This window comes from Cupressus sempervirens, chromosome 3 (assembly GCF_028749045.1).
Source record: "Cupressus sempervirens isolate cs-2001-9-10 chromosome 3, ASM2874904v1, whole genome shotgun sequence".
In the NCBI taxonomy this organism is placed as follows: domain Eukaryota; kingdom Viridiplantae; phylum Streptophyta; class Pinopsida; order Cupressales; family Cupressaceae; genus Cupressus; species Cupressus sempervirens.
In genome coordinates, this window is record NC_143120.1 from 160803640 (window position 1) to 160816062 (window position 12423).

The 12423-nt window shown below is 32.7% G+C and overlaps 1 protein-coding gene across 1 annotated transcript; it reads left to right on the top strand.

The window, feature by feature from the left end:
- Positions 1-669: 669 nt before the first annotated feature.
- LOC149565256 (uncharacterized) lies at positions 670-4748 on the top strand. Its single transcript, XM_089818806.1, has 2 exons — positions 670-1555; positions 4380-4748. The coding sequence occupies exons 1-2, from the start codon at positions 685-687 to the stop codon at positions 4580-4582; spliced, it is 1074 nt and encodes a 357-aa protein (XP_089674932.1). The 5' UTR covers positions 670-684; the 3' UTR covers positions 4583-4748.
- Positions 4749-12423: the final 7675 nt, after the last annotated feature.

Here is a 12423-nt window from a genome sequence, read left to right on the forward strand (position 1 = left end):
CAACAAACACTGCAAATTGACTCAGGTGCTCGGTAGATATTGTATTCTGACTACTTAGCTCAAGAACAACTGAATCACTCGATTAACACTGCAAACTGAATGATAAGCTCGGTAGCAACTGTAGAGCTCGGTAGCAATATAACCAATTGACTTAGTGTTGAGTCACTGATAGACAAATTGACCTTAATGTCAACAGATGTTACTGAAAGTTGACTTTAGAAACTAAGCTATGGAATGATAATATCTGAAGTTGTTTAAGTGTTTATTTATTTGTTTAATTGGTACATTTGAACATCGGATAACTGATTTATCCCCTCTCATTAATCTAAACATTCTAACACACTTATGAAACATAGATCAATAAATTTGTCTGAAAAACTACTTACTTGGATAAATCATGGTAACAATATTCCAATTTGACTCGCCATAGAAAATATCTTATCCAATGTCGTTAAACTTTTATACATAGATAGACATAGGTACATTAAGAATTAAAGGCGTACCAAAAATGGGACCCCATTACAAAGACCTAAACCAACTATAGTACCTAGCACGGAGGTGATGCGTCACCATGGATGTTACAAGGTGCTATCAGGGCGAAGAAAGAACCAATAACAGGCATAATTCGTCAAGTACAAATTTTATCGCGGAGTACCAAAATTTGGAATGTATTTCTCTGAATTCATGGAGTGGTCCCGAAGGACAAGAAAACTCTTAATCGATCCTCGGGACCACTTTGCAGAGGCAGGAGCGCTGTGTAATGTGCGTACTCTGACAATTCACACGTCAGGTGAGATTCCTTCTTTTCCAAATTGGATTCTTTTAAGAACCCCCGTTCTCCATTACGATCCCCCAAAATACCCATTTTCCGCAATGGGAAATTGCCTCGTTAAGCGCGAGCCTTCGCCCAATAAATCTCCCGCATTTTACCCAGATGCACACGCTCCTTTTTCTTCCTCAAAAGCCACTTTTCTTCCTCCGAAGACATATCAAACTCATGTTTCTTCTTCAAAAGCCGCCATTAATGGCGGCACTTGTTCTTCAAACAGAGATATGTCGGTCCCCTGTTCATGCTCTGTGAATTATACCCAGATCAACCATGATTCTGTGGTCATGAAAACTGGGGAATCTGTAAAAGAGCGATCTTGCAAGCTCGCTCATCTTCTAGAGAAGTCATTTGTTGAGAATGCCGATCATCATCCTCCCATGGAGCTTGCTACGGCCAGGATCAGTCCCATTCTTTTGTCAAAGTCCAGTGGGAAGAGAAATGGTGTTGTTGGATTGGAAGATCCGGTGCATTCAAAGTCGGAAAGCCCTCGTACCAAACTTGTTGGACTGATTGTGAAACAGCTTGTGAAGAGTCTGAGCTCTGTAAGGAGCAATAGTGTAAGATGCAGCGGCAGCTGTAAAGTTGACACTTTTAACTCTGATATGATCTTCGATGGCAAAACTGGAGTTGGGATTTCAGGGTGCCGTATCCCAAAGGAGTCGCCCAATTTGTCTTCAATTTTCAGTCGGATCAATCTTGAAAAAAACTGTCCATCCCTCTCATCAGGTATCTTTGTGTGCTGATCTAATTTCAAGTCTTGTTTTGGATTACATTTAATGATCAATTGTCAGAATGATTTGAAGTTGATAGGTTAATGATGTATGGTTGGAAATATTAGTGGGGAAATGATAAGGTGGATGGAAATGAGTAGGTTAGATAGATTACGAAGTATGGTTGGAAGTGTTCTTAGGAAACAATAAGTCGGATGAACAAGATCAAGATGATAGATCGTAGATCAAGTTGATAGATTATGAGGTATGGTTGAAAATGTTCATTTGGATGAACAAGATTAAGTTGATAGATTATGAAGTATGAGGGGAAATTTTTGTGGGGAAATAATAAATTGGATGAATAAAATCAAGGTGATATATTATGAAGTCGGTTGGAAATGCTTGTGGGGAATAATAAGTCGGATGATTCAGATCTTCTCTTTCCTTTTTATTAGAGTTGTTCTCTTTGCTTAGTGACTTTTTTAATGTTATTTAATGTTATTTGATAATGTTCATTTGATACTTTGAGGGTTCGATCTTATATTATATATATAATGTAATTAGACACACCTTTTCATAGAAAAAGTCACAATGATTATAAATCTTGACGTATTATCTAGGATAAAGAATTGGTATATGGATGTCGAGTATACTTAAGATATTATATTTCATATGTTTCTAACTAAGATTTAGATTTTTCTAGTAAAAGATTGGTTCATTATGTACAATTTAGTATAAAGAATCATATGCGAGATCTTTTGTCCTTTTTATTGGATTTGCTCTCATTGCTTAATGGATTTTTTTATGTTATTTAATGTTATGTGGGCAATGTCCATATAACATATTATCTAGGATAAAGAATTGGTATATGGGTGTCGAGTACACTTAAGATATTATATTTCATATGTTTCTAACTAAGATTTAGATTTTTCTAATAAAAGATTGGTTCATTATGTACAATTTAGTGTAAAGAATCATATGTGAGATCTTTTGTCTTTTTTATTAGAGTTTCTCTTGTTGCTTAATGGATTTTTTTTATGTTATTTAATGTTATGTGGGCAATGTCCATTTGATAGTTTAGGGGTATGATCTTGTATCTACTTTCCTACTTTCTTTTGAATGTATGTACTTTTATGATTGTTTGATGGATTATGATTATAAATCATAAAATATTATCTAGAATAAAGAATTATATGTTAGCATCAAAGATGTCCAAGTATGTATGTATGTATATACACCCCCACACACACATACACATACACATACACATACGCATACACATACACATACACATACGAATACACCTACACATACAACATACAAATACACATACACATACACATAAACACACGTACAATGGTTTTAATTAAGATCTAGGTTCTTGAGTAAAAGAGTCGATCACTATGTATTATTTAGTAAAAAGAATCATACGAAGATCTAGTGTCGTGTTCAACTTTCTTGTTCTTTGCATATGACTTATATCATATAGTAAAATGCTTGGAACATTGAGTAATATCTATGATAAATAAAATATATGTGACAAATATCTATATTATGTTAAGCATAGTTGTTTTACATAAAAGTCAAGTCATTTTGGAAAAGATTGACACATTGTGTGTATTACTATATTTGAGATAAAGCTACATTTTGCTCAACATGTGTATAAGACCCTTGAATTATTTGGTAAGGTACAAACATATTGTGTATAGTTTAATATTAAGAATCACATCCAAACTTTTGATGTAGATCTTCCATGCTTGTCATTTTATAAAGCTCTCAAGTTGCCCACTAAAGAACTGACATATTGTATGTGTAAAAAAATGTACCTAAACTTTAGATATGTTGTGCTCAACGTACTTGTGGTTTATGTACAATCTAGGTAGTCTAGTAAAGAACTCACATGTTGTGTATTGTCTAACATAAAAAAATGTAGCTACATATTATGTATTATTTTGTGGGATCCAACTACATTATGCTGAAAATGTGTGTTATTTACATAGGACCCAAGTTGTCTAGTAAAGGACAAACATATCGTGTATTATTTATCATAAATAATTACATGTGAAAATCAAATATATTGTGTTCAACATACATATACTTTCATATGACCCACTTAATGTCTAGTAAAGGATGGCTTATTGTTTATTTTCTAACACAATGTTTTGTACCCAAAATTTAAAAACTTTGTGCTAAATATTCTTTTTTCCCATAGGATCTAGGTTGTCTAAGAAATGTACGACACATTCTATATTATCTAACGTAAATAATTGTACCTAAAATTTGGTTTTTTTGTAATGTAAAGGACATGCATGTGCTTTACATAGGATCTAGGTGATTTAGTAAAGGATTGACACATTTCATATTATCTAACATAAAAAAGGCAAATTTGAAATTTCTATTTGTGGTGCTCAAAATCTTTGTTATCTACATAAAACCCACGTTTTCTCATAAAGGACTAACATGTTCTCTATTATCTAAAATAATGAATTGCACTCAAAATTTAGATATATTGCATTCGACACCCATTTATTTACATTAGGTCTAAATATATTAATAAAATACCAAGGAGTGTATATTGTCTATAATAGAGAGCCACATAAAGTTTGGATATTTTATGCTTAACATGTTTGTTTCAATGTCAAATCTATATCTTTCAATAAGAAAGTTGGACACAACTAATTGATTGATCTAGGTACTTCATGAAATATTAGTTGAAATGTTGATAAAATTATAGAGATTTTCTATAAGTTAAATTCAAAGATGGAACTTTTTATGTTTGTCTTAAAAAGTAGGTTGTATAAAAGAGTCTTTTAAACTTTTGAGACCCGAATTATGTGCAGGCTTATGCAGATCATGCAACCTATCAATAGAAGGTGAGAAGGCATTTGGCTCCCCTTTGTCAATTGAGAGCAATAATTTATGGGAGAGGACAAGAGAATGTTCACCATTTGACGAATTTAGTGATTCAAGCTCTGATCTCTTCGATATAGATTTTCTAAAGCCCACTTATTGCAGGGGTGACATTTTCTGTGCATTAAAATAACATTACATTCTATAATTTATAGGATAGAATTATATGTATATTTAGGGCAATTATAGATGGTTTCACTTGTACTTGTAGATTTCTAGATAATATTGGTGTTTGCACATGACATGTAAATATTTTATAATGCTTTCTTCTACTTGTGAAAATGACTATTCTTTCACGATATGACGCCCATGAGATTTCTAAATTAGAATTTATCTAATTTTATTGTGGTCTATTAAAATAAAGATAAATGGTTTAAATTTTTTTAGTATTGTTGAAAAGGTTTGGAGATTTTATGAGATAAGATTTGATATACTTTGGATAAAATTGATGGAAAACATATTGTTAAAAAATACTTATTTATTATAGAAATGATATTACTTGAGATATTTAAAGTTTGTAAAAAATGTCATCACAATTTTATTTATTAGTGATTTTAAATATTATTTTTATTAAAAATTTATGAACAATTATATCTTATTTTTATTGGAGAAATTTACTTTTGATAATTAAATTAAATTTGGTCATAATATGGATGAATAATACAAATAGAACTATCTTGCATATGAAACAAAGTCTTGACACGACCTTACTCAAGATGAACAACCTCTTGGAAAGGGAGTATGTATACTTTTTGAAATATTGCAACAAGACAAAACCCTTTGGAGTAATAGTCAAGTTTTATAGGCTAGTTATTATTAAGGGGAAATGTACTTTATACTTGAGGTAACTCAAGTTGTGGTTTCAAATTTTGATTTTGTAATTTTTTTTTGGGTGAGTATATGTATAGAAATATAGATAAAGATATACATGTTAGAAAGTAAAGTCCACCAAGATAACTGTGAGAGAGGGTGGGTGGGGGGGGGGGGGTGAATCGGTTATCAGATTAATACAACCTTTATCAACCTTATTAAAACTTAAACATGTGATCAATATAAATAGAAACCACAAGAAGATACATATGCACAACAACAATAGATATGTTGACTAGAGAAATCCTTGATCAGAGGGGGATGGTACCCACAAAATGAAGTACTAATATAAATATTCCTTGTAAGATGATAGATTCTATTAGGAGCCAATGAAATACATTCAATACATATCAGTCCCTGTTAGGAGACTTTGAATCTCTATTAGAAGATTCCAACCTTGTTAGGAGTTGTATAAGGCAGATGGACCCATTGTAAAAAAAACTTCAAGGGAAAGACCACTAAACTCATTGTCCAACTGGCCTCTGTATTATTCCTTCGAATAATAGAAATAAAATTGATCTCAACAACTCAATACTTTCTCCATTCTCTTTTCATGCCTCTACTGCACCAAAACACTTCTTAGGTTTCAATACTAGATCTACAAACTCGTATCACAATAATCCCTTTGAGCGCTTACTTGCATTTACCAAATTTGCATATCACTTGCTTCTTTCACACTACACGTTTCATTACAAGGAAAATAAATCTCCTTTATACCAAGTCCTAAAAATAATTCATTGAGTAATCCTTGATGCTTCCCAATTAATTATTATAGGACCTCATTGAGATAACACACCATATTACATATTTCTCATAATTACATGATACTTTTGGCTCACAATAATTACAACTTCTCACATGTATGACCTTGAACTTCACACACTCACTGATCTCATTATTTGACTATCTTCTTCTTCTCTCTAACTTTGCTCAACCATATTCTATCCCTGTTAGGAGATATAATTTGAAAAACAAAAACCACTTCTCAGGTACTCTATCTAAAAACTATCTTCTGTAAATCACAAATAACTGCTACCAATCTTTGGCTTTCTACATGTGGACCTGAAAATTGAATCAAGACACATTGTAGAACATGTCCCCAATTGTGCTTGACCTTATGTTTAATACTTGATCTGTATGACCATAATTTCTATCTGCTACTCTGCCAATCTTCTTAGTACATTGACATCAATGAAGAATATAGTCATGAATACAACACATAATCATGATAACTATTTCTCCAATTCTATAGCAATGCTAGAATAATCCCCCATAGGAATATCATCAACATTCATGCTAAAAATCTCCCCCTTTGGCATTGATGCAAACATAGATGAAAAACATCTAAGTTCCAAGAATACCAATCATATTGCTCTGCTACTAGTACTATTCTTATGTTTTCAAATCCTATTAACTCTCTCCCATTTATATGAGTGTTATTCATGTGCTTACTTCTCCCTAATCACTCTCTCCCATTCATATGATATATTTTTCATGTACTTAATTCTCCCCCGTTGACATTAATGAAAAAGGCATCATTATGTCAATCTGCTACTCAATATCTTCACCCAACTCAAGTGTCCAAATAAAATGTTCAATACCTGCTACCAAGAGTCCTTCATGACTCTACTCAATCATATATACTCCCCCATAGAGGAAGCATCAACATTCAGTCTAGATAATCAATAGTGCTCTATACTACTGGACTGATGCTGTTGCAATCTCTACATCGTCTACTCTAAAGTAGGTAGGGGCGTAACCCCAAGCATACCTGACAAATACTCAAATGTATCCTTAGGAAAATACTTCATAAATATATCTGCAATCTGTTCCTTTTTATTAACATACTCTAATCTAATTTCTTTTTCCTACAACTTTATCTCTTAAAACATGATATTTAATAGATATGTGATGTATCTTAGAATGTAACACATGATTCTTATACATACTCATTGTACTTGTGTTATCATAATGATAATAGATTTTGAAACCTCTATCCTTATATCCTTTAGCATCTATTTCATCCACATGATCTGATTACAATTATTTGTTGTTGCCATGTACTCTGCTCTGCACTCTGTCAAATACAGTCTTGTTTCTTTCTTAACCAAGAAACCAACACTCCTCCAAGGAAAAATGCTCCACCACTTGTACTCTTTCTATTAGCCATACTACCTCCCCAATTCACATCAACATATTCACATTGATTAAAGTCATTTGATCTATCATACCACAACCCAAAATCAGTTGTACCCTTCAAATATTTGATTATCCTCTTTACTGCAACATAGTGTGATTCCTTAGGATTAGCTTGAAATCTTGCTACTATTCCAACTAAATTTTCTATATTTGGTCTTGGGTGAGTCAGATATTGCAAACCTCCAAGTATGGATCTATACTTCTTCTTCTCAATAATAGGTGTCTCATCTTTACTAGATAACTTGTGACTAGTTATCATGGGTGTATAACCATGCTTACAAATTTCCAAGCCAAATCTCTTTAACAAGTCTTTGAAATACTTAGTACATGATAGGAAAATACCACCATTGTTATGTACAATCTACAAACCCAATAAATATTTCTTCTCACTAATCATGCTCATCTTAAATTCATTCTTCATTTCATTAGAAAATTTGTCACTTTATTCATCATTACCTCTATAGATTATATCATCCAAAAATATTACAATAATCAACAAGCCATTCTCAATTTCTTTCAACTACAAGTTACTATCTGGAGTACCTTTAGCAAATCCCAATTTTGCCACATACTTATCCAACCTCACATACCTGGTTATAGGTGCTTCCATTAATCCATACAATTCTTTCTTCAACTTACATACCATATCTCCTTCTTATGTCAAAGGAAATCCTTCAAGCTACTCAATGTAGATGACTTCTTCAAATTCCCCATTTAGAAATATTGACCTCACATCCATTTGATAGGCTTTGAACTTCTTATTTACTGCATAAGCCAAGAATATTTTTACTGCTTCAATTCTTACAACATGTGCAAATGTCTCTTTATAGTCTATAACTTCTTGCTATGAATATCCTTTGCACACTAGTCTAGATTTTTTTCTCACAACCTCACCCTATTCATTCATTTTATTTATGAAAACACACTTTTTTCATATAACATTTTTGTCCTTTGGTCTAGGGACCAATTCCCATTGTCTCATTCTTCACAATATGATCTAGTTCTTCCTTCATTACTTGAATCCAATGATCATCCTTACATGCTTCATCTGCACTCTTTGGTTTAACTTGAGAAATCAAATATAATTCTTCATGCACTCAGTTTCTTGTAATAACTCCTCTATCTTTACTTCAAATAACCTAATTAGTAGGGTGATTACTTGTCAAATTCTTGTTTGGTGTTGGTATCACTTTCTCAATTCTTACTTCTGGTTTAGGTTCACATCTTAATTCCTCTCTTAGTTCCACAACTTGAATGTCATTCTACAAATCATTGTTAGTATCATAAAAGGTCTCAACATTTTCTTGGATAGGCTTAGCATTAGCTTCTTCATCATCATAATTATAATCAAGTATTCATTCTTGAACCTCAAACTTCTCATCCACTTTTACATTTGGGCTCTCAACAATAGTCTTAGTCCTTTGATTAAAACATCTATAATCTTTTCTTTTCAATGAATAACCAAGGAACATACCTTCATCACTTCTCGCATCAAACTTACCAATGCCATCATCTCTCTTGATATAACACTTGCTTCTAAATTTTTTGAAATACTTTACAGATGGTCCATGTCTAAACCATAATTCATAAAGTGTCTTGTTTGTACCTTTTTGGATATGCACTCTGTTCATTGTATACACTATTGTATCAACTACTTCTCTCTAGAACTTCTTTGATGCATCATACTCAAACATCAAAATTCTTGTTTCTTTTGTTATAGACCTATTTCTTTTCACTTGAATACCAGTCTTCTTAGGAGTCTTTGGAGCTGATAGTTGCCTCTTAATACCATTTACTTCATAAAATGTATTAAATTCCTTCAAGGTAAATTTTCCACCTCTATTAGATCTTAAACATTTAATCTTCAATCCAAGCTCATTCTCAACTCTATTCTTAAACAACTTAAACTTCTCAAATGCTTCAAACTTTTCTCTAAGGAATGCAACCCACATCATCTTAGTAAAGTCATCAAAAATAATCATGAAGTACCTTTCACTGTAGAATCCTCTTGTCTTTGTAGGACCACTTAGATATGTGTAAAAAATCTCCAACTTTGTTGTTGTAGAAAACTTCTTGCTAGGAAAAGAACATTTCTTCTGCTTAGCTGTAACACATTCCTTGCACACAACATTAGGAGGCTTCACAATTTTTGACAAACCCTAATAGTAAATGTACTACTTGCTTTCACAATATTATCAAAATTTATATGACAAAACCATCTATGCCACAACCTACTATTTTCAACTTTAGCAACCAAACATGTCATCTCTATATGATTTAACTGAAAAACAATACCTCTAGATCTTGTGCCAGTGCCAATCATCTTAAAGTTATTGTCCTCAATAATGCATGTATTCTTTATGAACTACATTTGATATCCCTTATCAACTAACTGTCCAACACTTAAAAGGTTATGTTTCAATCCGTCAACAAAGTAAACATCATCTGAGTTAGTTTTCCCATCAAGAGTAATAGATCTTATTTTCTTAATGTGACAAGCCACATTGTTACCAACTCTAACAATTCATCATTCTAGCTATTGAACTCAAAAATATTATTCATATCACTAGTCATATGATGTGAACAACCACTATCTATTATCTAATCAACTTTCTTCTCAACTTGTGACACTAGGGCTTTCTCTTCTCTAACTTCTTTTTTAGGATTTTCTCCCTTTATAGAAAAAAATCCTAACTCATCATCACTTTCATTCTTTTCTTTAGATTCATCATCATCATTTGCATACAAGCATGTTATGATTAAACTTCAGAAATAAATAACAATTACATGCAAATATAAACCATATCAAAAAATAATAGATCACACAAAAAAGAACACAAGACACAGATTTAACATGATGGTTCACCCAAACCTTGGGCTACGTCCACCAAACAACAAGTCTAATATTTTTTTGATCTAGTGATTACAACCTGGTTACAATCCATAATCCCTTACAACTCAATACTGCCGCAAGAACCAATTTTCCCTTACAGCTCAATACCACTGCAAGAACCAATTTTCTCGTCACCTTATGAAACAATCCCTAACCCTAAGCTCTTTTATATAAGTATTCAATCATTTTAGGGTTATAATTAATAATTACATGTTGGCCCAAAATCCAATATGTACATTACTTCCTTGATCAGTCACCACAAACTAACAAAACATTCTCTAGGCCTTCTAGAATTGAAACTATTCTTATACTTCTTCACTCTTTTAGGAAATTTATAAGCTTAATGATCAAATTCATTACAAGTCCAACATTTAAATATTTTCTTAGCATCTAGTTCTCTCCTCACAAGAAAGGAAATTCCTTCTTCAATATTTTTGTCTTCCTCAAAAATGGATTTCTGCTACTAGCATAATCTCCACTGGAGCTTTCACTCCTTGATAAGGAACGGAAAACACTTAGTGCACTAAAGGTAGTCTCCACTCTAGGTAAATCTCAATATTATTTCAAACTTACTTCTTGATGTTAAGCATCTATCAAAAATTTATCAATTAATAGGATCCATTTTGATCCTTTCAATATCCACTCAGCAATCTCATTATTTAGAGGCATCTCATGAGATAAAATAAAAAATGTTTCAATACAAGTTTCATAAAAATTTCTCCATTCATGTAGTCTTATTTCTATTCTGGATTATATTAATCATAACTTTTTGCTGACAATTTATTCCCAAACCATTTGGATAAAATTTTCCAACGTAGGCATACTAAAACATATCCAAATCTGAGATCGATCCAACTAATGGTTTGCAATTTATGGTCTCTACATTGAGACCCATTTTCACTATCATAAACCAGAAAGGATACACAACCCTGCATATGGAATCCAATATATTTCACAAAAAAACAACTTATGAAACAATCCCTAACCCTAAGCCCTTTTATACAAGTATTTTTGCCACTTTAGGGTAAAAATTAGTTACAACATGTCATCCATAAATTTGCAAATATAAGCAATAACCAATTGATGAATATTAGCCATTGGTGAATAGTAGCCCAAAAAAAAATTTCGGGGTGATGCCCCAAACTCCAAAGAATTTATGAAGTATGTATAGTACTTCCTTGATCAGTCACCACTAACTAACAATCTCCCACTTGGAGATTGATCAAACTCTACATTAGACAAGAATCTCCCACTTGGAGACTAATCCTGTAGCAATACCACTACCACATGGGGCTCCCACTAGAGCAAACCACCCTGGACTGTGTTGTTCATTTATTCCTATTCAGTCTAGAAGACCAACCAAAGCTGAAGAGGAATTCAACTTCTCCCTTGTCACTACCTTTGTAAACATATCTGCTGGATCGAATGAAATGGTACTACAACTGTATGTGTTTTGTCTTTGAATGCAGAGCCAAATTCTTCACAAGATGAATGACACTTTGGCTATTTGTAAACAAATAATTATCCCTCTTGGGGTGTCCCAATTCTTCCAAGAAGAACTAAGGCCATATCATCTCCTTAGTTGCCTTTGTAGCAACAAAATGCTCTTCCTTTGTAGTGGATAATGCATTAACCTTCTGTAACCTAGAAACCCAGCTCACTGCTACCCCACCAATAGTAAAGACATAACCTATAGTACTTCACCTAGTATCAATATCCCCTACCAAATCTGAGTCAACATAACCCTATAAATTAGTAGTAGAGCCCCCAAAGTTTAAACACTTTCTAGATGTTCCTCTCAAATATCTGAAATTCATTTGACTACATTCCAATGCTCAATTCTTGGATGACTCATATACCTGCTAACAACTCCCAATGCATGTGCAATATCTAGCCTAGTACATACCATAGCATACATCAAGCTTTCTACAGCTGAAGCATAGGGTACCTAGGATATCTTATCCTTCTTTTCTTGTGTCTTGAGACACATTTCATTAGTCAACTTCAAATGA

What these genes read in the sequence shown, in the direction of transcription:
- LOC149565256 (XM_089818806.1), top strand. Translation starts at nt 685, where the DNA reads ATGGAGTGGTCCCGAAGGACAAGAAAACTCTTAATCGATCCTCGGGAC. An exon ending in CTGTCCATCCCTCTCATCAG is followed by an intron (nt 1,556 to 4,379) that starts GTATCTTTGTGT and finishes AATTATGTGCAG; the next exon opens with GCTTATGCAGATCATGCAAC.